Source organism: Eretmochelys imbricata, chromosome 3, assembly GCF_965152235.1.
Source record: "Eretmochelys imbricata isolate rEreImb1 chromosome 3, rEreImb1.hap1, whole genome shotgun sequence".
NCBI classification, from domain to species: domain Eukaryota; kingdom Metazoa; phylum Chordata; order Testudines; family Cheloniidae; genus Eretmochelys; species Eretmochelys imbricata.
Window position 1 is genome coordinate 90,107,680 of NC_135574.1, and position 23,433 is coordinate 90,131,112.

The 23,433-nt window shown below is 40.3% G+C and overlaps 1 protein-coding gene across 1 annotated transcript in view; it reads right to left on the reverse strand.

The window, feature by feature from the left end:
- ROS1 (ROS proto-oncogene 1, receptor tyrosine kinase) overlaps nucleotides 1–23,433 on the reverse strand; it is a 98,702-nt gene that overhangs the window by 34,933 nt on the left and 40,336 nt on the right. The window contains 15 exon segments of the mRNA XM_077812140.1: nucleotides 1,153–1,270; nucleotides 1,788–1,962; nucleotides 2,933–3,109; nucleotides 5,961–6,193; nucleotides 9,603–9,747; nucleotides 10,838–11,055; nucleotides 12,523–12,699; nucleotides 13,764–14,053; nucleotides 14,610–14,821; nucleotides 15,562–15,764; nucleotides 16,711–16,774; nucleotides 17,602–17,864; nucleotides 18,846–19,008; nucleotides 19,483–19,646; nucleotides 19,978–20,192. Coding sequence (XP_077668266.1) covers nucleotides 1,153–1,270; nucleotides 1,788–1,962; nucleotides 2,933–3,109; nucleotides 5,961–6,193; nucleotides 9,603–9,747; nucleotides 10,838–11,055; nucleotides 12,523–12,699; nucleotides 13,764–14,053; nucleotides 14,610–14,821; nucleotides 15,562–15,764; nucleotides 16,711–16,774; nucleotides 17,602–17,864; nucleotides 18,846–19,008; nucleotides 19,483–19,646; nucleotides 19,978–20,192 — 2,817 coding nt within the window.

Genomic DNA, 23,433 nt, shown 5'->3' on the forward strand with positions numbered 1-23,433 from the left:
TGATAAGACCTCAGCTGAAGTATTGTGTACAGTTCTAGGTGCCACATTTCAGGAAAGATGTGGACAAACTGGAGAAAGTCCTGAGGAGAGCACCAAAAATGATTAAAGGTCTAGAAAACATGACCTGTGAGGGAAGATTGAAAAAACTGGATTTGTTTTGTCTGAAGAAGAGAAAACTGAGAGGGGACATTATAACGGTTTCAAGTACATAAAAGGTTGTTACAAGGAGGAGGGTGAAAAAATTATTCTCATTAACCTCGAAGACAGGACAAGAAGCAATGGGCTTAAATTGCAGCAAGGGAGGTTTAGGTTGGACATTAGTAAATACTTCCTAAATGTCAGGGTAGTTAAGCACTGAAACAAATTACCTATGGAATCTCTGTCATTGGAGGTTTTTAAGAGCAGGTTAGACAAACACCTGTCAGGAAATGTCTAGTTATCACTTAGTCCTGCCTTGAGTGCAGGGGACTGGACTAGATGACCTCTCGAGGTCCCTTCCAGTCCTACACTTCTATGATTCTATTATTTCAATATTATCTTCACATACATAAGGAAGACTTAGCCATAAGAAAGACTAAAAGCTCCTTGGGTCTCTGGCCTAAATTTTCAAAATTGATTTTGAGTGTTTTAGGACATTTTAATTTTTGGAAGCCTGAGATACCTCAGAGGGGGTGATTTCCATAATGAATTGAGCAGCAGCCCTCTGAAAATCAGATCCCTTAAAACTGTGTCAAGTTGAGTACCCAAAAAATTGAGGGACCTAACATTTCTAGTCACTTTGGAAAATTTGGAATCTCATCATGAGCTCCTCAGCCTACCTCTTCTATTAGTAAGCAAAAGCTAGGAATAAGCTGAAAGCCCGAATTCCCCCCTTCAGCCACAAATCATATGGGTGATCTTCCTTCCCATCTTACCTGAAAACAAGATGTGCAGGGGCATGTAAATACAATTTCAAAACCAAGGATATTAAACATTTAGAAATTTCTAAAATGGCTTGAGTTCAATTTGGGATTTGGGCCGGAATGTAGGTTCATTAGTATTTAATCTGAACCTATTTCCTACTTTGTTACTGTAAAACATTCTGCTGGATACCTATATACAAATGAACCATCGATCATTTGCTAGCAGGAGCGTGCTCTGCAATTCACTTACCTGCTTTCTAAAATGTGGTAGGTAAGATTGCTTCCATTGTCTTCAGCTTTTTCCCACTGTACAAAATTTTTATTCTCCTCTGCTATTTTGGGGATTCCTGGTTTACTTGGAACTCCAGCTATTGTGCAAAGTGAGAAAATGGAGAATTCTGAAAAGACAGTATTTTACTACACACATTTCATATTCTGAGAAAAAAGTGACACGAGCAAGGGCTAGAGCAAAACTTAAACATGCACCGGGGTGTTGAGACATGGGAAGGAACTGAAGATTTGCAGACTCTGGTCTAAAAGGCTACTCATGGAAAAGGAACCTTTGGACTTTTATTCATGATGGAAAACTTCATAAGGTTCTTTCACACACACTCAGACTTCTGCTTGGATTCATGAGTTTTTATAACATTAAAGTAGTTCATTTCAATTCCACTCTCTCCTTCCCCGTCTCCCACCTTTGAAAGAGTCCTCCAATTTTATTTTTGGCAGATATTTATTTTGTGCCTTTTTTTTTTTTTTGAGTTCACACAGAGAGAAATCAGTGATTCTTATAAGATGATTATTATGTGGCAAAGCACCCTGAAAATGTTTACTTTCACCCTCAGAATAGTGTTAATCTAGGATCAGATGATTTTAAGGGCTTACCCCTAGTTTTAAAGCTTCCTGGAGGTGAGGTGCTTTTTGCTCCGGTTATGTAAATGACTGCTGCTCGCACAAAGTAGTTGGTGTCAGGACGAACTCCCGTGAGATGACATTTATACACGGGACCTTCCGTACACGTAATGTTTGCAGGACAAAACCAGCCGTTTTTTGTTTGCCACTAGAAAAATAAAATATCATCTGAGTCAATAGTCTCACTCTGTGAGGGCCTGATCCAAAGTCCATTGCAACCAACAGAGTCTTTCTATTGACTTCAGTGGCCTTGGCATGGGGCCCTTAAAGAAGTGTGTATACAAACGTAAGGATTGAGAGGCTCTTGAGGCTGGAGAGCATGAACTACAAACCCTCTTCCGACAGACCAAGGCCACCCAGAAATTTGATGTTATTCTGCTGAGATCTACAAGGCCTAGAAATCACATGGGACAACAGAGTGGGTGGCATCTGCATAGGTATGCCAGTGCAGGAGAGACCATAAGCAGCCTGCCCCTTCCACACCTGTGTTTGGCCAGTACCTTTGGCTTGCTGTGAGCTTTGCTTGCCAGGCTGATCCTAAGTGAAGCCATCGCGATTATGATCAGCTCTGTTAAGACATTCATGCAGTCTAGTAGCGCCTATGTTATTTTCTGACTACCGTGGTTCAGACATTAAACCCGAAGTTGCCATGTAGATTGCTACCGTTGTAGCATTTACTTCATAGTGCACGCTGCAGGACTGATTTGTTTCCCCAGCAGTTTCTTTCTAGGCCTGCCCCAGGTAGCAGATGAAAATAAAATTCATAGACTGTTTTAAAAAAATTATTTCAACATTTAAAAAAATTGAAGCCCACCTATTTCTTTCTAACCATGGCACACACTGGAGAGTGCATAAGGGGGCTATTCCTTCCCAAGAGGTTCTGGATGACTCAGCCAAAAATCTTTTGGATCTCCTGGAGAATGCCTGCTGCAGTGGCAGTTCTCCCTTGTTCCTGGCCAGTGCTGCCTTCACCTTGCCCCTTGTTGGGGTACTACTACTGGCAGTGACATTATGGTGCCTGAATTACCCAGTGGGACTCCCTGCAGCCTTCCCTAGTTCCCCGCCCTCTACAAGGCTGGACAGAATCTGGCCTTTAATCCGAAAAGGGTATTTTTTACCTTCTGCACTTCAAACCAGAATTTGGTTATGTTGCCATGCAAAGGAGACCTCCATTCTAACTGACAACTGGTGTTTCGGGCAATTATATTCACTGGAACAGGTGGAGTCTCAAACGTTGCTGCAAACACAGGGGCACTCTCAGAAAACCAGTTCTTCTCTGGATGAAAAGCAAGAACCTAACAGGAGAAACAATGAAACATACAGTCTCAAGCCACTCTGAAAACTGCATTTGATTTGGTTTTGGTGGCTGTTATGGCTATGTGAATGCTCCCTTCCATCATTCAAGTACCTTGGAACATTACTTAACTGCTTTAAACAACGTTGATACTCGGGGGAAGATGAAGACTATGTCTGGCCTGAATCCAAACATTCTGGGCCTTCCCACTAACACTCTGGGGACCCTGAGACAGAACTCCTCTTGGCCATGAGTCCCATCCAACAGACTCTTCTTAGCTCCCCAGTTCATCTTTCCCACAGAACTGCTCCCCTCATATTCTTTCCTTGAGGGACACAAGCATTCACGCAAACCTTTGGATGGCGTTTTGACACCCACCAAGTCTTCTCCCTAGGTTTAAAATCACCAATTAAAACGTCACCTATTCTGTCCATATAGGTCTCCTTCCTTTGTCTGCAGCCTGCCTGGACAGTGTCATGAATCACACTTCAGCATCACACTTCAGTGGAATTCAATGAGCCACAAGGAATTGCGGCATTTTTACCAACTAGATGTTAAGGACCGTTCCCTGCGCTCCTCTCTCTGAGGCACATCCTAATTTGAGAGACGTTTTTCTCCTAAAATCCACCAAACAGCCAATGCGCTGCACGCATTTTTAAGACCCTTGTTAACCTGTCCTTGCTAATACTAAAGAAATACCAGAATTTGTGTATTGTTCCTCCAGTTGCAGTATGCTTTTTTTAAATTTTATAAACTGCTGAAAGGTGGAATCCACTTTTATGAGTCTGTCAACTTTCAGTGAAATAATCAAGTATAGTTCTATGGAAAAAAACAGAAAACCCTGGATGCCACAAAGGGACTGAGGCATTGCGATGCTCAGCTTCCCAATGCTTGACGTTTAGGTGACTAAAAAATCACAGCAACGACACCATGATGCACAAAGCCTGAATTAGGTGCGTAGGCTAATATGTGTGAAGAGACAAGCACCTTACAATGAGAGCCTCAAAAGCCAGCAAGCTAAGTGGGGAGCTGCCTTAGCAAGCCTGTAGGAGATGCTGTGGAGAGGGGTATGCCCTAGAGCCCTGCCCTTCTCTCCGAGATAGGCTCCTGAGTTCATGCTGCAGGGAGGCACCTATCTCTGCTTAAAGAAAAGGAGGACTTGTGGCACCTTAGAGACTAACAAATCTATTTGAGCATAAGCTTTCTGCTTAGTGATCCACAGCCAAGAACCCTCTCCTAGAGTCAGGCAGCGTAGCCACCTAAGTCATTTTTTGTGAGAGTGAGACAGACACCTGCTTCACTCCACACAAAATGCATGGGGAGCTCTGGTGACACCTTTTACCCCAGTCATTGGAGCACTCACCTGGGGTGGGGAGACCCAGGTTTAATTCATTCTTCTGTCTGATTGGGGAAAAGGAGCCTCCCACACCGTTCAGGACAGTGCACTAACCATTGAGCTATGGGATATTCTGATGTGGGGCTCTCTCAGTCTCTCTGTTGAAGCTGTACCAAAGTGGATTAAATAATGAAAGAGCTATTGGGCCAGAGAGAGAGCGCGAAAGAATGATTCTGTAGCCTGGTGGTGAGGGCATGCATATGGAAGACCTAGGATCCAGTCCCACTGCTGCAGTGACTTTACTTACACACAGTGGAAGAGCATCAACAGGAGGGAGTGCTATATCATGATATCCCATAGCTCAACTGTTAGAGCACTCACCTGAGATGTGTGGGAGACCCCTGTTCAAATCCTTTTTCCCCCCAAAGGCAGAGGTGGGAATGGAACTCAAGTCTCCCAGCTCCCAGGTGAGTGCTTTGGCCAGGGAGCTAAAAACTGCAAGGTGAGTACCACCACTGACCAGATTTTGAAAGGGTCCCAACCCTGCAGGCAGCCTCTGAGCATGACTACTAAATCAGGCACCACACACTTATCCTTCATTTATCTCCCTCCCAGTCATGGATCGTCCTGGGTTTAGGCGGGAAACAGGCTTCCAAATGCCTAGAGTGAGGCAGCAGAGTGCATGCTGGGGAGGAACTCAGGCACCAAGGGAACTTTTACCCTGACAATTTAGGCATCAAGTGAGTTTAGCACCTACAGCATTAGGCAGAAGTTTTCTGGATCTCAGTAGAGCCTAAATGTCAGACACAGGCACCTAAGCCTGGAGTTCTTGGTAAGTACCTCGGTAGATCTGGATCAAACAGCTTTTTGGAAGAACTAGAAATTTTCCATTTTTCATTGAATAAAAAATGTTTTAATAATAATAACAATAATACTAATAATAGGCCAAAGACCTGACCCTACTGCCAGTGGAGTTAATGGAAAGTCTCCCATTGACCTCAATGGATCAGGATGGAAGTTTTGCAGTGGGACTTCACGATTTGACCCAATAACATTTTACATTTATATAGCTCCGTTTATCCCATTTGAACTCAAACTGCTGCATATACAATAGGACTGAAAAACTCTACGTTGCAGGGGGAAGGTTGGCATCCATCTGATCAACTCACAGCATGCTGTATTACAGTGCCAAGAGGAGAAGTACTGGCTAAAGATATCACAGCCGAGCATTACACATATGCATGGGGTCTTAAGTATCCACACAAAACAGAAAGGCCCCAGAGCTCAGTTTTTAAGATCTCATCTGAAAGATCCACACAAGGAGAAATGGATGAAGTTTGATTTATCTTCCTCAGAAAGCTGAAGGACCGAGACAACTCTGCCAAGGGTCTGAACCCATGTTTACAAAGTGTAAGTATGCTTTTACTTTACAAAACAGTGGCTTGGTCACTTGTTGGGTAATAAGTATATCATATTTTCAGGCTTCTTGAGTAGACAAAGTCACTTATAACTATACCTTGAATATGTTCTTTGTTCCACCATTGAGGCCGTTAATAGACCAGGCAAGTGATCCATTTGGAAATTCATTTTTTCTCAAAGGAGCTGCAGGAACTGGGGGTAAAAAGTTGACAGTAATTTGATAGCGGACAGAGTCTATGGGTCCATTTGGCTGTGAAGGCTCACTCCAAGATATATTGATGGTGTTATCAGACATAACCAGTATCTCAATGAGGTTAACTGCCTCTGGTACTGAAACAAAGGGGAAAAACAAAAATCTTGTAGATTTGGGGGGCAAGGGTTATTTTCAGAGAAATCAAGAAGAAAGTATCAGTATAAAGGGCTTTAAATATACACAAAAACATGTGACGTGTGATCCATTTTTAATAGTTACACTCTATCCCTACAAACCATACACATAAAATCTACATTCTTGTACATCAAAAACTGTGCACTGACTCAAAAATATTTTGAAGTGCTTAATATGTCTTTGGCTATGCCACAGTCCCAGCAGGTACACTTACAACTGTTCTTCTTTGCCAGCCTGGCAGTGTTGCTGTAGAATTCATGCTCTTTGCTAGACTCCTACCTGGGATCTCAGATATGCAATTTACTCGAGGCATGCATTAGAAAAAAAAGTCCATATACTGAAATCAGAAATGTTGCACACTGATAATTCAACAATGTCTGAAGGTAGAAATGTGAAAGTTCGGCTTGTTAAGTTGATCTTCTTGAAATATAAGGAGTAAGTCAAGTTTGAAGAAAGAAAGTTCAATAGCTTAAATTTTATAAAGTGTGCATATTTACCCCGGGAGTCAAATGCTGTTTTAATTTTGCTTTGCTTGATCTAAAAGCTAGAAAGTTAGAATGAGGCTTCATGCAAGGATAGCAAGATCTAGAAAGCCTGGTTTTAGGGATGTCTGTGTTTGACAGGTTCCACATTAAAGAAGATACAGTTTCTGTACATCTCTTGTTTTGTTACTCTGTCTCTCTCTCTCTCTTTTTTAAAAAACAGAGCAAAATGTCAGATGCTTTGAAGCACTATAGATTTTTCTTAACAGTACAAGAATGTTGCCTCTTGTGATCTTAAGTTGGCCTTTGGCACATATCCTAAGAACATATGAAATGATACTCTGTTCATGATCTGCCAAGAGAAGCACAGCCATCCATATATAAGGAGAAATATTTAATAATGTATCAGTCATCCTACTCATTCGCTCATTTTGACATAGAAACAATGGGAAGACAGAGAGGATCCACAAAAGTTCTGATGCGTTGTTAAATAAGCTAGGAACACGAAGAAGCTTTGATAGCAGCTGATTTAATTCCAAGCTTTAATAAAACCGTTAATCACATGCAGAAAACTAAGAGAACAAAAGTCAGGAAACATACACATTCCAACAGCAGTGTAGAAGTTAGATGCCTGGGGGGAAAAAGACTTCATATTGCACACACATAGGGATCACTCCCTATAGACTCAGATCTTTCGTAGGTTTATATGCAATGAGATTTTAAACTGAGCAGATGCGCTGCACTGATATTTTCTTTCGTGAAAACCATCATATTCTTGCATCTCATTCAAATGAACAATTAGCTAATTTGTAAAAGAAACGTAAATAAAATATCAGCTCATAAGTCATGGAATCATAACACTTAGACATGGAAAGGATTGTTAGGCTAACCAAGTTCCTGTCCATCTAGTATTGTTTCCTACAATATATTTTCCAGTGCTTTGTTCTGCCCAGTTTTAAGTTTATCAAACAATGAGGCTTTCACCATTTCCCTTGAGAAATGGTTTCTTAATCCAATAGGTCAAACTGTTAGGAAGTTTTCCATACTGTGTTTTCTATATTGCTTATTTTGATTTCATTCCATTTCTCCCAGCTATACCTTCACACTATGGAATCCATTCCAAGCCATTTCAAATAATAGAATATGGGCATTTTAATATTAATACGGATGCACACAGAATTGTAACTAGAGCTGTGTGGTCGTTGTATGTATTTTTCTGTGAATATTCAATAACATCTTTAAATAAGTTTATTACAGCCAAGCTTACAGATTTCTCCTCCACTTCCTTTCCTATCCATGTCAGTTGGTTACTTGATGACCATTTTGAAAAACTAAATCCTCTTTTGACATTTACAGATAAGCTTTGAACTGATATATGATATGTCCATACAGATTCAACAGGAAAATCATTTTATAAATGGAGAACTAGACAGGCAAATGTCCGTATTAGGTTTATAACAAGGTAGAGTCCCAAACACATCAGAATGAGGAGGATGTGCTTTGTAAATCATCATCATTTACTTCTATGGTTTACTTAATTTTTATATGTATTTTTCCCTAAAGTACACTAATGTTTTGGCTGCAATATCATAGATTATTCAAGTGAAATTTGCATGAGTTGTGTTGATAAGGAAAACAGATTTCCTGCTAAGCAATATGTGGAGTAAGAGTGACACTCAGTGGCAAGACCAAAGCATTTATTTTTCTTAGCCCTATTTCCTTTGATTCTCCCTGCTCTTCTATATATGCAGAAATGTAAAGGTTGATTCAAGCTTCACTCATTTTGACATAGAAACAATGGGAAGACAGAGAGGATCCACAAAAGTTCTGATACGTTGTTAAATAAGCTAGGAACACGAAGAAGCTTTGACAGCAGCCGATTTAATTTCAAGCTTTAATAAAACCGTTAATCACATGCAGAAAACTAAGAGAACAAAAGTCAGGAAACATACACATTCCAACAGCAGTGTAGAAGTTAGATGCCGGGGGGGAGAGGGGACTTCATATTGCGCACACATAAAATTATTTTGAAATAGTCAAAAAGAATCACTGCAGTTTCTTAGCTATTGCTTTATGCCTTCTCAGGAAGTCAACAAGCCAGATCACTCCCTATGGACTCAGATCTTTCACAGGTTTATATTTAGGGCTTCAGTTTTTCAGGGTTTATTAATTTCATTTTTCAAGGGTTTTTTGTTTTAGCAATTTTTTAGTTTTATGTAGATGTCCACAAATCGGGGTTTTGAGGACTTTCTCTTGTATATACCACAATGAGTAATTAAATATATTACTCATTACAGTAGTACATACCAAAATAAGTAATCCATTTTTAATGTTCCATAGTGTGCTTTTACATAGTATACGGCTTAAAACAGTACTACATTAAAGCACTCAAAAGAATCTTTAGTGCTTACCAGCAGAGTCTACACAGACCAATTAATGTGCAACATGTTCATGCACTTTGGAAATTACATCCCCTTAGCTCACAGTACTGCTTTATGTAGACAAGCCCTTAGATCCAAGTAACCATTTCCGGTGTTTTTCTGGTGTCTATTGGATAAACACCGATTTTGTTTTTTTACTGTTGTTATAGCAGTGTGTTTTATCGCTGTTTATTGGTTAAAACGGAAAATCAGAAACCCTATTTATAATGTTAGGCCTCCAGGCTTTTGTGCAGGTCTGAGTAGATTAAATTGTGATGGACACTTCCAAACTCTAACAGATTATACATAATTAAAGATAAAAGGCCTGATTCTGCTCTAGCTTACACTGGTGTAATTCAGAAATAACTCTAACTGAAGTCAATAGAGTTACATTTGCCTAAGTGAGATTAGATTTAGGCCCAAAAGTCAGAGTAGAGCCTAAAACTCACCTCCATAAAGAGTTGTGCCAATGGTCTCTTTTCCCAAAGGTGGCTGCTCAGAAGAATCTGAATAATAGTTTTTCACAGCAGCTTGTATCACATAACTTGAAAATGGCTGTAGGCCTTCAATAAGTGCTGTATTTTCCTGAAGTTCCTGTAATTAAGAGGCAGAATCACAGACAATAAATACTTTTAGAAAATAAAGCACTGGATGTCCAAACAGGCATCTGGCAATGAAATGGGAACATATGATTTAATTACATAGGAAAAAAATCAAAATATCGCAGTACTTTTTCCTAAAAGTAAATTTAATGATCATGAAAGGTGCCAGACTGACCACATTAGAATGTTAACATCTCTAACAGATCAGGCACAAGACAGGTCATGGTCCTGCAACTGACCAATGTACTTTAATCCTGATTTTGGTGGGTCACTTCTAGGAATGAAGTAGGATATGTCTGTTTTTGTGCCATTTTAATCCCTGGCCTCTCTACTGAGATTGCCAACAAGGATTTCAGTTAATTAGCACCAAGTGTAATGATATTTTTGTAACTGAGATCTGCAACTCATTTCATGTAAAGTACCAAGGAATAATCAAACTGTATTGTTTTATGCACAGAAAATGAACTTCTTCCATCCCACAAAATGTTTTGTCATTTTCATGGTATTATAAAGATGTGAGCTAGGGATTATCCAGCCTCCACTGAAGTAAATGGAAATCTTTTCACTGATTTCAGCAGGCACTGGCCCAAGAGCTAGGTGCAGTAATTACAGTTACAAAACCATATTGTTCAGCCACTGTCAGAGGGATTAGAAATAGCAACTGCAAAAAAAAAGAAAAAAAGTAAGAGCGAAAGGACACTCATTTCCTATGGGACGCACACAAAGATACGAAATCAAACTGGTCTCAATGGTTATTTAAATAGATTAATAAGAGCCACAACCTACTTTTGAGGAGTAGAAACTGAAGGGTCCCTTCAAATTAGCTTTAGCAAGGAAATGTTAAGAAAGCAGAATATCAGAGAATCATCTTGTGTGCAAAATATGCTACAGAAAGCCAGGGAAGCTGCCATTTATGGCAAGAAGAGTCATACAGAAAGGGTAGCATGGTTTTATGGAGTGGAAAATTAACACTTGTCTGTGGAAACAAGGTTTCATAATGGAATATCAAATACTTAGAAGTGTCATGGAATCACCTTTTCATAAACGATGCCATGCAAGTTTTTGCTCCAAAATAGTCTTACCATTACTGTACAATGTAGGCCAGACAAACAGCGGGCTGAGCTCCTGCCATCATTAGTAACTTTTCCGTAGTACACCAGGTACGTTGAAGTAGGGAGGGTTATGCCAGTGCACAGAAGTTGTGTTTTGACAGGTGGTAAGCTTACTGTAAAACTGGTGTTCGTAATATTAAGGATAGTAGGTTTCTCAGCATTTGAAGCTAGAGTCAGGCATCCTTTATCTAGAAGGGATGGGAGGGAAAACATTCTGAAGTATAACAGCTGTAGGGACATTCCAGATTTTAGATGTGATCCTACTGCCTTTAGCAACAGAAAGTATAAGTAGCAAATACTATCTTTTCACTGGTTTCATAAACAGATAAAGAAAAAAAGTCTGAATTTAATAGTTTGGGTTCATTTTTTGCAGCCAGTAAAAGTAAATTTTTTCAAAGTGAAGGATTTGTTTATTTTCTTGTAAGTTACTCAAGGACAGATTTCTAAATGTATTTAGGTGCATCCTTAGGCACTGTAGGAATATAGACCCACATTAGATTTGGGTGAACAATAGTATTAAATTGAGTTGGGATATTAGCATGAGCAATAGGCCCAAAGCATTTGACCAAAGAGAATATGATCCTGAGAAAGAGTAATTGTTGTGTTGAAGTTGTAGAGAGCCTTCAGAATACCTGTGTTATTTTATGTCAGTTTTGAGCTGAAGTAATAGAAATAAAACACAATTAACTGGGTACCAGGTGCAGTAAATAATTGGCTACATAAGAAATTCCTTCGTCTGGCCTTAGCTAAGGTCTAATAACTGGCAATGACTTCACTTGTTTGTTAAAGGGTATAAAAAAAGTAAACCCTTTCAAGGTTCATTACTAACACCTGCCTGACCAAGCTGGAGCCAGCCAACATGGGGCTAAGCACCCTGGATCAGCCCTTTTGTAAGTATCTTGATCAAATGCTTATAAATGTTTTGTTACTGCTTGGATGCAGTAAATTGCTTATTATTTAGCTTTTTAGGCTTGTTTAGAGCAATTGTAGCCTTAGGATTTAATAAAAAAATTTATGGTTAAATTAGTGTCGTGGCAATACCCTGCATAAATAATAATTCCAACAGAAACCTAAATACCTTTGAACAACTGGCCCTTAGTTACGAGTGCACTATAGCTAGATTAGACTGAATTTGCCTGTCATAGCAGAAGAGCTGCCATGCAAAATCTCGTTTTCATTTTCAGTGATGTTTTTTCACACTACCTTTTTTCATCCCTCTGCTCACTAGCAATGTTCATGCTTGCAAATTAACTCTCACAATTCTACTTTGAGTCATCATACTGTCTTCAGGATGCCACACTTACAGGTTTCCTGTGGTTCCACTGTAAATCACCTCTTTTCGTATGACATTCAGGTTCCAAATTCTTTTAAAGAGGTATTGTCCACAACTCACATCCCATGCTCATGGAATGTATGCAGCATCTATTATCATGATGCACTCTAACACGATATAACATGAGGCCAGTTCTTAGCTTTCATTCTACCTTCTAAAATTGGCATTGTATTACAGTCTATTGCACTGCCCTATCTAAATCATTTTCCTCTGAAATCCATCTGCAGTCAGCTGGTAAATTTTAGATAAACACTTTTAGAATAATTTACAATCCAAATAAATTATTTTAAAAAGATGTGTTAAAATTTTAAAAACCTGCTACCTGGGTAGGGCTGCATGGCTGTGCTGTAGGCTAAGATTTGCACCTGTTTATGTGCTCTTTCCTGAAAGAAGAGGATTTTGCTTTCTTTATTTCCTTGATAAATTGTCATGTAGTCCTTTGTTACAACACTCCAGTATATAAACTGTCTGTCGACAGCCAAACTACCAATGGTCATATCTGTAGAAAAATATTACAGAGTTAAGTTTCAGAATAAAAATTAAGGGGGTGATTTTCAAAGGCAAAAGTGCAGTTAGATACCCAGTCCCACTGAACGTCAAAATGAGTTGAGCATTTAACTGGCATCTGAGTCTTTGGAAAGCTCCTCCTAAAAAAAAAAGACTTCTGACATTTTCTGACATGTCTCATAAAGGTGAAACGTTTCCCTCTTTAACAAACTGTAGATTTGATGCCTTCTCTTCTTATCCAATTATTATGGTTAAGATTAATTACAGGAAGTGTAATTCAATGATGATAAACCCCAGTAATTATAGAACACAAAATTGTAGATTATCATTCACCTTGAATGGAAACCCTTACTTAAGGAGGAGATGACCCCTCACTTCTGAGATGAGATGTTAAAAACCAGCACCTGCTCTGTGCAGCAAGAACACTACACATCCCATAGATCCTTTTGTAATAGGACAATTTTAGCCAAGTCTCTCTGGCTACAGTGTCTAGGACCAGGCTGAAAACAGAGCCTGGATTACCATTATAGAGTTATCAGGGTATGAGTCATCCTATAAGACTTTTTGTGCACGGAACACCTTCACCACATTCAAGCCATTCCCCTGATGGGGAGAAGGGAGACACTAAGGCCTGTGTTACCCTCTGGCATATCTTTTTGGTTGTGGGAAGGAGACACACAAATCCTATCAACAAATAGATATTTCCAATATTAAACCCTCTCTATGTAATGTGACAATGTGGTAGATACAGTGGCATCCATTGAAAAGCAGCAGGAGTTGATGCAACACTGTGTCTATCTGACTGATGATTTAACAGGAAACAATAATTCCTGCAAATATCCCACACTGTTCCTTCCCCTGCTCTGTTTCAATGGCAAGCATATATAATACTCAGACGTAGACTTCTTTTTTCTGTCTTCACTTCAAAGTGGTTAATGTTGTGGAGAAAATCCATGATAAGTATTGCATTATTTTTGCTGAAAAGTAAATTCTTTGGAACAGTGAAAAGTATGGAACAGACTGAGAATTAAAAAAAACGCATCAGAGCAATCTCACCTTGAAGACTAGGAACATTGATAACCCTCCAGCAGTGGCATCCGTCTAAATCTGAGGCCCAGATTTCATCCCTTCCTTTGATAAAGAAAATCTGAGACTTCTTGGAGTCAGACATATCTATAGTCATTGCTCTTCCGAGGTGTGTTTCTGTCACATTGCAACTGCAGTAGCTTCTTCTTGTCTGATGTTGTAAAGGTGTGTGTCCCAAAATGTGGTGCATGGTATTATTCACGATATCATAATAAAATATCCAGCAGCCTGAATCAAAGGCTTCCATCCAGTACAGACGACTATCAAATAAAATGTATCATTTACAATAGAAAACCTTGCTCCAGGCAACCTACCTTAAATACAGTCTTATGAATTAATACAGCCATAGAATCATTAAAGTTATTGTAGGGTAAATGCAATTCCCTCAGAGTGGTGTCAGGTTTTTTTGTTGGTTTTTGTCTATTTGTTTTTGGGTTTGTTTTATTTGTTTTTAAACAGAACATCTTTAAACAGAGGTCCTCTGTGATCAGAACTGCAATGTGCAGATTGCAGAAAATTTTAATTTAGCTACCGACTTCCATTTTGTTTCACTGTAAATGGATTTTCATGTCAGTATAGCCATCACTTGAAGTCTTTAAATCAAGAATGGATGTCTTTCTAAAAGGTATACTTTAGCTCAACCAGAAGTTGTGGAGACAGAGTTTCACCCAGTAATTCCTATGGCCTGTGTTATGCAGGAGGTCACACTAGATCATCACAATGTTCCCTTCTGGCTTTAAAAACCTATTAATTTATTTAAATTGCTGTATTTCAACTCAATTAAAAACAAAAGTTATCAGTCATTTCATACCATACCTTAAGAAAGGATATGTTGAGAGAAATGATATAGTCAAGTATTGGTTACTTGACTGTATGTTCAAAGTTTTAAGGGATTTTGCCTTGAGTTCTAGATCCATAATAAATATTTGAGTTCCTTTCTGTGATGTTTTCAAGGCAACAAAGAGATGTCTTGCAATCCAGTCAATTGCAAGACCTGTGACATTGCGGAGAAATCCATTTTTGAAAAGCTTAAGGGAAATAAGAAAACAGTTAGTACAGCAATTCAGAAAGTAGAATTTTTAATCCCCTGGGAAATGTAGACATTTAGAAATTAGTTTCTGTTTCATTTCATAACAAAAACTCAAAATACCAAAAAATCATCAAATGAGAAATTTTGACTTCTTTGACAGAAGCAAAAATAGTCATTTCAAATCAACATTTCAACATAACATGTTGTTTTGGTATTCTTAAATCAAAAAATAAAATAAAATAAAATAAAATAAATAAATGCCATTTTATTTCAAAATGTCGATACAAAATGAAAATTGTCATCAGGACATCTCTTGTTGGAAAATTAATCTTTTTTATCAGCGTTGATATTTTCCAGGAAAAACTTTGTTCCAACAAAGCCATATTTTCTATAGGAAAACTTTCCACATAAAACTTTTCAACCAGCTCTAACAGCTACAGATAAAACGGATTTTTCCAGACTGGATGAGGATTTTTATCATATTACTAGAAATCAAATAACCCAGTCATCTACAACTTGAACTAAGCATCTCATACAAGCTGGCAATAATTAAAGCAGAATGGGCCATGTTTCTAATGCTGTTTTCCCCATTAGAAGTGATTTGTTCGTCAGGCTTTTCTTTTCAGTTTTTAAACTATAATTGGGCTTTAATTCATGACATAGCTGGCCCCAAAATAACTGCAATAATATGCATATTTTACATGCGCCTTTCAAACAAGGAAATACACAATAGAATACCTGAAGCCTGGAATTATTCTGTATGTTCAGAAGAAAAAGGGAATCTTCCTGGCTATAATACATTGTCTCGTCATTAGCAGTGTAACAGACACCCTTTATATCTCCTTTTGCTGAAAGACTCTGGATGGTCTGATTTCTGTCTATGTCAGTAAAGACCATCTTGTTGGCAGAAATAGTTATAAGACCTGGAACTGGAAAAAGATCTGGAGGGGAAAATGATACAGAACAACTGATACCAAACTCTCAAACAATAACATTCATTCATCATTATAAAGCATATTTTTATCATAGTTTTGCATCATGGCCATCCCCCCACCCTAAGAACCATGTTCTACAATAATTTCCTAGACTACTTCAGGAGATAGCCTAGAATGTCATTCAGCTAGTACAGTTCTCAGAAAAGCATCCCAACTCACAGTGTCCAGGGAAACTGTGAGAACTGCCCTAACCACTCTGGAGTTTAACACAATTGTTGCTTGCATAATTTCAACCAGAAGGAGAACTGGGACTAAATGAATAACAATATCTACACAGGAACTTTTACAGCTGAGAGCTGCAAGTACACAAAGGTGCCATTCAAGGTAACATTTATATTAGTTTCAACACAGTATAATGTGCTGACTGGTGTGTGTATTATACTGCCTTTTACTGGATGGAGTGCTCCCAGCTGCTCATTGTTTGTGATTATGTCATTCTTTAGTGGACTGTGTACAAGTGGATGTAAGCCTTGATACTAGCTACAGCTCATGGATAATCTCTGTTCGCTCAAAGGGTAGAGATTTAGGATTTTTGATGCGGGTCATGGGTTCTAATGCCCCACACTGCATACATGCTATTAAACTGGCAAAGTGTCTGTTGTTTGCAGTTATGGATTTTTTTACAACAGCCCAGTGAAAAGTTCAAATAATTGTCCTAGTTTGTTACAATGGGAAGTGGCCAGGGCTCAGTATGTGACATTTGCCTTCATACACAGAATGTAAATTTGTGGTTGTTTGAACAAATCATCCATGGCCACGGCCAATCTGAGCTATATTTGAACCGTCATCCTAGTAGTAAAAGGCTCGATATCTCATTACCGAACACCTGTATTATTGAGTCCACCATGAAGTAGCATTTGCATTGCAAGGGGTGGTAGCTGAATATTGATACCTGAGGAGTTAGCTTCTGCTATATTAGATAGCGGTCCTGGACCTGCCGATGTGAAGGCTTGCACCTGGAGATAAATGGAACAGGAGAAATGTTCAGGAGAAATGTCCACTAAGGCCCCAGTTCAGAAATCACTTAAGCATGTGCTTAATGATAAGAACATGAGTAGTTTCTCTGATCGCTCACATGTTTAAATTTAAACATGCATCTAAGTGCTTTGCTGGATCAGAGCCTAAGTGGAGGGGGGCTTCCAAAGGTGGTCTGGGCAATGATAGTTCATTGTGTGTCTACCAACCACTTCTAGATCCCCAAGTAAAGGAGACAGGTTTTTCTCATTTCAGAGAGAGGTCAGGAAGTATTTCTCTCCTGCTGCTTCATGTTGTAATTCTCCAGCAGGCCCAGCTGCTTCATTCTTGGACTAGCATGCAGCACAGCTCGCCTGGCGCCTGGTGTTTTGAATTTAATGCATTACCAGCTCTGTGCATTATGGGCAGGGGGTCTCCGTTCTCACCTCATAATGAAAACCACAATGCCACGCTAGATTGAAACATGAGTCATCAGAGGCCAGCTGGTACCAGGCGTCACCTGAATCCTCACGCTTCTTCCGTGGTGGGGCTGTCCTTGATCTGTGGAACTAAGTTCTGTTGGGTCTTTGACTCTCAGCCAGCCCAGGATTCAGAGCTACAATAGGATCTGTACCTAACCTGCTGCTGCTACCAGGGGCTTTAGAAAATGGGAAATTTTCCTTAAGGCCACTCCATGCCTGTGGAATAGTTATGAGAGGTAAAACACTATTTGCTGTCCACATCACACTGACAGGCACAACAAAGCACTCCATCTTGTCATGGTTATAACACCAAAGAACCAGACCATCACCTTATTAATTTTCCATACCTGAAACCTCACTGTCAACCTGGGAAGCACATCCTTGAGCGAAAAGGACATCAGAGAGGGTGCAATGTTGCTTATAGTCCATTCTGTAAAAGTCTCATTGGTGCCACTTTGATTTACTATTTGATAGTAAATTCTGAACTTTGTTAACGCTCCGTTTTCTCTCCTAGGTTTATTCCACCTAAATTCCACTACGGCTCTCTCTTTGCCGCCATATGTACCATTATGTGACACATATATTCTGGGATTTGCAGGGGCTGAAGGAACTGTATTAAAAATACACACAAACATAGCAGAGAACTTGTGTTAAAATACGATGTTTGATAGCCCCTGCTTTTACCCCTGAGCCTGGGCTCTACAGTTAGTTTATGGCACCTAGGCTTTTAAAAAGAGAAAATAAAACATTCAGAGTTGTATTAATTCATTCTTCAGCCTAAAATTGTCCTTTAAAAACAATTTGATTTTAAGGTAGAAATGTGAATATTTCATTAAATAAATAGGTATGTGAAGGCATGTGAAGGTGTGTGTTCTAATGGTAAGACGGTTCCACTAGCTACTTCCAAAACTCCCTAGCTATGACTGTGACGGCTATGTGTTTTTCCTTGTCACTTGTGTATTTGTTTTTAGCTTGATCATCAAATACCCACACAACTGACACTACTCGATACAATGGAACTCAGCTAATGTCAGTGGAGCTGTCGTTATTTACGTCACTTACACAGAGCAGAGCATTTGGCCCACAGTCTTTCAAACTCTGTGAAACTGGCATATTGCACCAAACAGTTTTTCCCTGTGCTTTGTTCAGATGCGTTAATTCTACAGTAATTATATTGCGGTGTCCATTTAACTGATTCATCTTTGATCTGACCTGAGTAAAATAAGACACCTATGAAGTAAAAAATAAGTACCATTTCTAAAAACCCAAATAACCGTCTAAAGTATTATATGCAGGATTTTACTGCTCATTTCATAATAAATTTCAGTTAATCAATCTTAAAAATCACAGGAAGGGGAGTGGATATCACCATGTATTGTCTGTTCAAATGTCTGCATGTATGCACATGTGACAGTGGATTGTCAAAGACATTCAAGAATGTGTATCTGCATTCTCTGTGATTCGTCTCAACTCACAGTGAGCCAACCCTGGAAGCAGCTTAACACCTCTTAAGAAAGGCCCAACCTCCTGAAATAAAGTAGGCCTTACTGCACCCATTAAATATTAGGAATGAGATTTGAAAGTCCGGTACCTTCTTCAGGGGCTCGAAGGGATATGGATGTCGTAGGTCCCTCCCCCCAGTACGTATAAGGAGTCACAATAAAATCAAACTGCATATAGGGCTCCAGCCCTTCAACTTTGTACGATGCTACAGTCAGATTCCAAGGAGGCAGGCACCGTTCACTATCCACAAACTAAAATAAGCACAAAACATTTTTCTCCTCTCAGAAAAAAAACTTTGTAAACATTCCTGATCTTTAACTTTGATTTTCCAAAAAACCCATACCAAAATGAGAATAAATTTGTTTTGAATTGTCATAGCTCCACTGATTTTTATGGACTTGTGACCATTTACACCACCTGAGGATCTGCCCCTTTGAATCAAGTGTAACAATAGTTTATCAAATGTGCTAAAATCAAGTGCAGATGAAGTTTATAGCTATGGTACAGGTGGTCAAAGACATATTATGGTCGACATTGATTGATTGTTAAATCAAAATCATACAAGCAAACTTCAGAAGAGTTAGAAGATCTGTCCATATATCTATAAAAGAAACACATAAAGGCACAATATGGCATAAAAGAACACAGACTATATGTCTAATTTTTAAAACTGTCAGTGTCTAGGAGCAATAATTTTAGATAATGGGAAGGAATCTCATGAATACCCTGGTCTGTAGAACCTTGGACTCCACACAGTAGAAGACAGTGCCCCATTCCACAGTTGTGGAAGCCTTCCAAAGGATGTGAAAATGTGAAGAATTCCCTTCAATCCTAAAGGAAGACTCCAGAATTGAATCTGGAATCACTTTGGGTGGAAATGAAAAGTTTCCTGTGGTCCAGAAAATGAGGAAAAAAATAAGAATTATGAACAATGGGTGGAATTTACAAATCTGCCTATGTGATTTATGAGCACAAGTTCCATTAACTTCCATTAGTATATTATTAATAATAAAATGATTTTGTTTGTTTAGGCCACATCAGTATCATTTGGTTCTGCTTCTACTGGTTTATATAGTTACAAGTTACCCATCTCTATTCTGATAATTATATTAACAAGATATCTGTATTCACATCTTTTCCCACTCAGATGTTAACAACCAAGAATGACAAGCTGAGAGTGGATACATTTTTAAAGTTCTGTTGATCAGAAAATCAAATACCTGGCAGAGGTTTAAGTGACCTCTGAGCAAGTGTAAAAGCTGCAAACTCTGCTGGTTGCGAAAAGGGGATGCTAACACTCTGATTGACTTCTTGTGCCGTAATGAACCGGTAGCCATTAATCCAGAACAGCCGTCCACTGTAATATAGCAGTGCACTATGGGATACTTCTGAAGAACTCCATTCTGCAAATTCAGTGACTACAGCATCACCACAACTGTGAAAATAAATATGGCATTACCTAAGCCTCAGCTTGCTTTGTAAGGAAAAAAGGATCTATGCAATAAACTTTGATAGCTTAAACTTTATCCTTCGAGTTCTCCTTCCCCCTACAGAAATAATAAGAACCAATAAAAAGGTTCTTTCAGTTCCTGCCCCTCCCCTCCACTGAACATTCCTTAGTCTGATGCACCACTGGAGCACCAAACACAATACTTTGTTTCTTCAGCTCTTATAAGAAGACACCTTTAAAATGAAGTAAACATTTATGCTAAAATATTGTAATTTATTCAAAAGGAGACCGTATGTTATAATTTATTAAAGATATCCCTGTTTTTCTGTATAACTGAAAACGATTCTCCCACTTTGATTGACAGGGGCCTCTAGATTAGTGTGCCATTGTCCAGAGGTGACCTTTCTTGTCCGTCTCTCTCCCTTTAATTTTCTGCACTGCAGCCTTTGCACTCCACTGGAATTCCCCGATGGCCTTGTAAGATATACAGACAGTGACTTCAAGTTTAAAGAGTGTTAGATCTGGTCCTATAGCAGGGGTGGGCAAACTGTGGCCTGGGGGCCACATCCGGCCCTTCAAACATTTTATTCCAGCCCTCAGGATCCCAGTGGGGAGCGGGGTCCAGGGCTTGCCCTGCTCCGTGGCTCCGCGTGGCTCCCAGAAGCAGCGGCATGTCCCCCCTCTGGCTCCTATGCATAGGGGCAGCCAGGGGGCTCCACACACTGTCCCTGCCTCAAGTGCCACCCCCACAGCTCCCATTGGCCAGGAACCACAGCCAATGGGAGCTGCAGGGGTGGCACCTGCAGTTGGGGCAGCACGCAGAGGTGCCTGAGGCGGGACATGCCACTGCTTCCAGAAGCTGCTTGAGGTAAGTGCCACCCAGAGCCTGCACCCCTGACCCTCTCCTGCACCCCAACCCTCTGCCCTAGACCTGATCCCCCTCCTGTCCTCTGAGCCTCTCAGTCCCAGCCCAGAGCACCCTCCTGCACCTCCATCCCAGAGCCTGCACCCCAGCTGGAGCCCTCACCCCCCCCCACACACCCCAACCCCATGCCCCAGTCCAGAACCCCTTCCCACACCCTGAACTCCTAATTTCTGGCCCCACCCCAGAGCCCTCGCCCCGTTCCACACCCCAACCCCCCATTTCGTGAGCATTCATGTCCCGCCATACAATTTCCATACCCAGATGTGGCCCTCGGGCCAAAAAGGTTGCCCATCCCTGTTCTATAGGCTGGCCGAAGGGGTTCTCCCTTTCGCTCACTTGGTATAATTGCTGCCAACAGAGCACACAGAAGTACCAGTCCGGATGCCCACTCAGTGAGCCCAGCCAAGGGATGATGTCTCCACTAGCTAGAAGAAGTCCACTCTAACATCAGGCATGGTACAAAAGATGCTGCATTCTCCTCAAACCCAACTGCAGGCTCCCCTCCCAGTTGAAGGCCATGATGACTCCAGGATGATGATGTTATCCACAAACAAATATGAAAGAGGGTAAGAGCAGTGAAAACTTAACTAAAGTTGCTGAACTAGGCCTGGCTTTTGGTGCCACAACAGAGTGGTCAGTTTCCCAACCCTTCCTCTCTCATGCTCCTAGCAGAGAAAACAAATATTAAAGATACAATGATCCATGCAGGACAAACAAGACATGGCTTTCTGCAAAGATCTGTGTGTGCACCTGGCAGAGTAGCTCAGTACAAACCTCCTCTGTCACACAGACAGTTTCATATCCATTGCATGGGTTAGGGCCAATGGTAATGGAGACTTGATGTAAATGTCCCTCATCGACCTTGTTCAGCCCTCTGGGAAAGGCTCTTATTAGCATAGACACTAATTTCTTCTTCATTTTCTTGCTGATGTAATAAAGTTCACCTAGTCCTAAAAAGTATAAATAACTCACAGGCAATCCACAACCAGCCAATCAGCAGCCACACAAATAATCAATGCCCTGCCACATTATTTCCGTATGAGAAGTGCAACTCTATGCCCAGTCTCTAAACTTGGGAGCCCAATTCAGAAGCTCGGTCCCACCAGATGGTACACCAATCAGTACCTATCTATGCTCATTTTAGAACTTAAGTGCAGAACTGAACATTCTGAAAATTGATCTCCCTTCCCTCACAGTTCCAGTGACACAATGGACTTCCCGCTCACATTAGGAGCCCAATTCTGCTCCCACTGAAATGAATAGAAAACACGCCATTGGCTTCAATGGCAACAAGATCAGACCCCAAAGCTGAATTTGCCTGATTGTCTTCAGGGTAATCTACTCTTATTTATTAAAATCTATTAAACTTTCTTTCCAGCTGTATTAATGGTGATTTGATCTATCATGCGACTTCTAGGTTTTCTCTGATCCCAATTTATCTTCTGGGCAACAGATTAGATATATTACCAACACATCATTTTACCACCTTAGAAATATCTTTCAGCTTTGACACGTGCTATCCAGAAGAGATTTGAAAGGCTCAGACATGCTGGTTGGTCCATTAAGATTGATTACTCCTACTCTCTCTGCTCTGGAATGCCAGAGACGATGATGTATGCCTTGCAGTTGGTTCACAACGGAGTTGCAAGTACAGCCCCTCACACGCAATCTAATCAATGTATTTTGATTGTTCGGGGTTCACAGTGCACTGGCCACCAGTGAGTCTGGGATCAATCTTAAAATTCAGTTGCTTGCATACAGGGCTGGGTCTACAGCACAAGCTCGGGTTGTGATTCTCCTGCTCACGTGCCCGTACGTGCGCTAACGGCCACGGAGCTAGCGCCAATATAAATAGCAGCATGGCAGCAGTAGCCGTGGTAGGGGCAGCCGAAGCACAGCTGAGCTGTGCCAAGTACTTGCCCGCTGGTTTCCGGTGGGCTTGTACTGGGCACGGCTCAGCCATGCCTCCCACGGCCACTACCAGCGCTGCCCCAGCCATGCCGGTATTTATAGGTTCGCTAGCTCAATGAAAACTAGCAGGAATATGCGTAGACAATCCGGGGGGTTGCACCCCTAGCTCGGAGATTAGCTACAGCATAAAAGACTCCACGTGAAATTTGTAGAGGTTCACTCTGAATCCTGTACAGTTGGACTTGCAGTAACTCAGAGAAGCTTTACATATGGAATGAATATAATTTACAACCCTTGTAAGTACTTTTCCTGTGCATCCACGGCACATGCAGAATGCATGATAAAGTGATATAAAAGGCTGACCAACACTCGTCTGACGTAATCTATGGA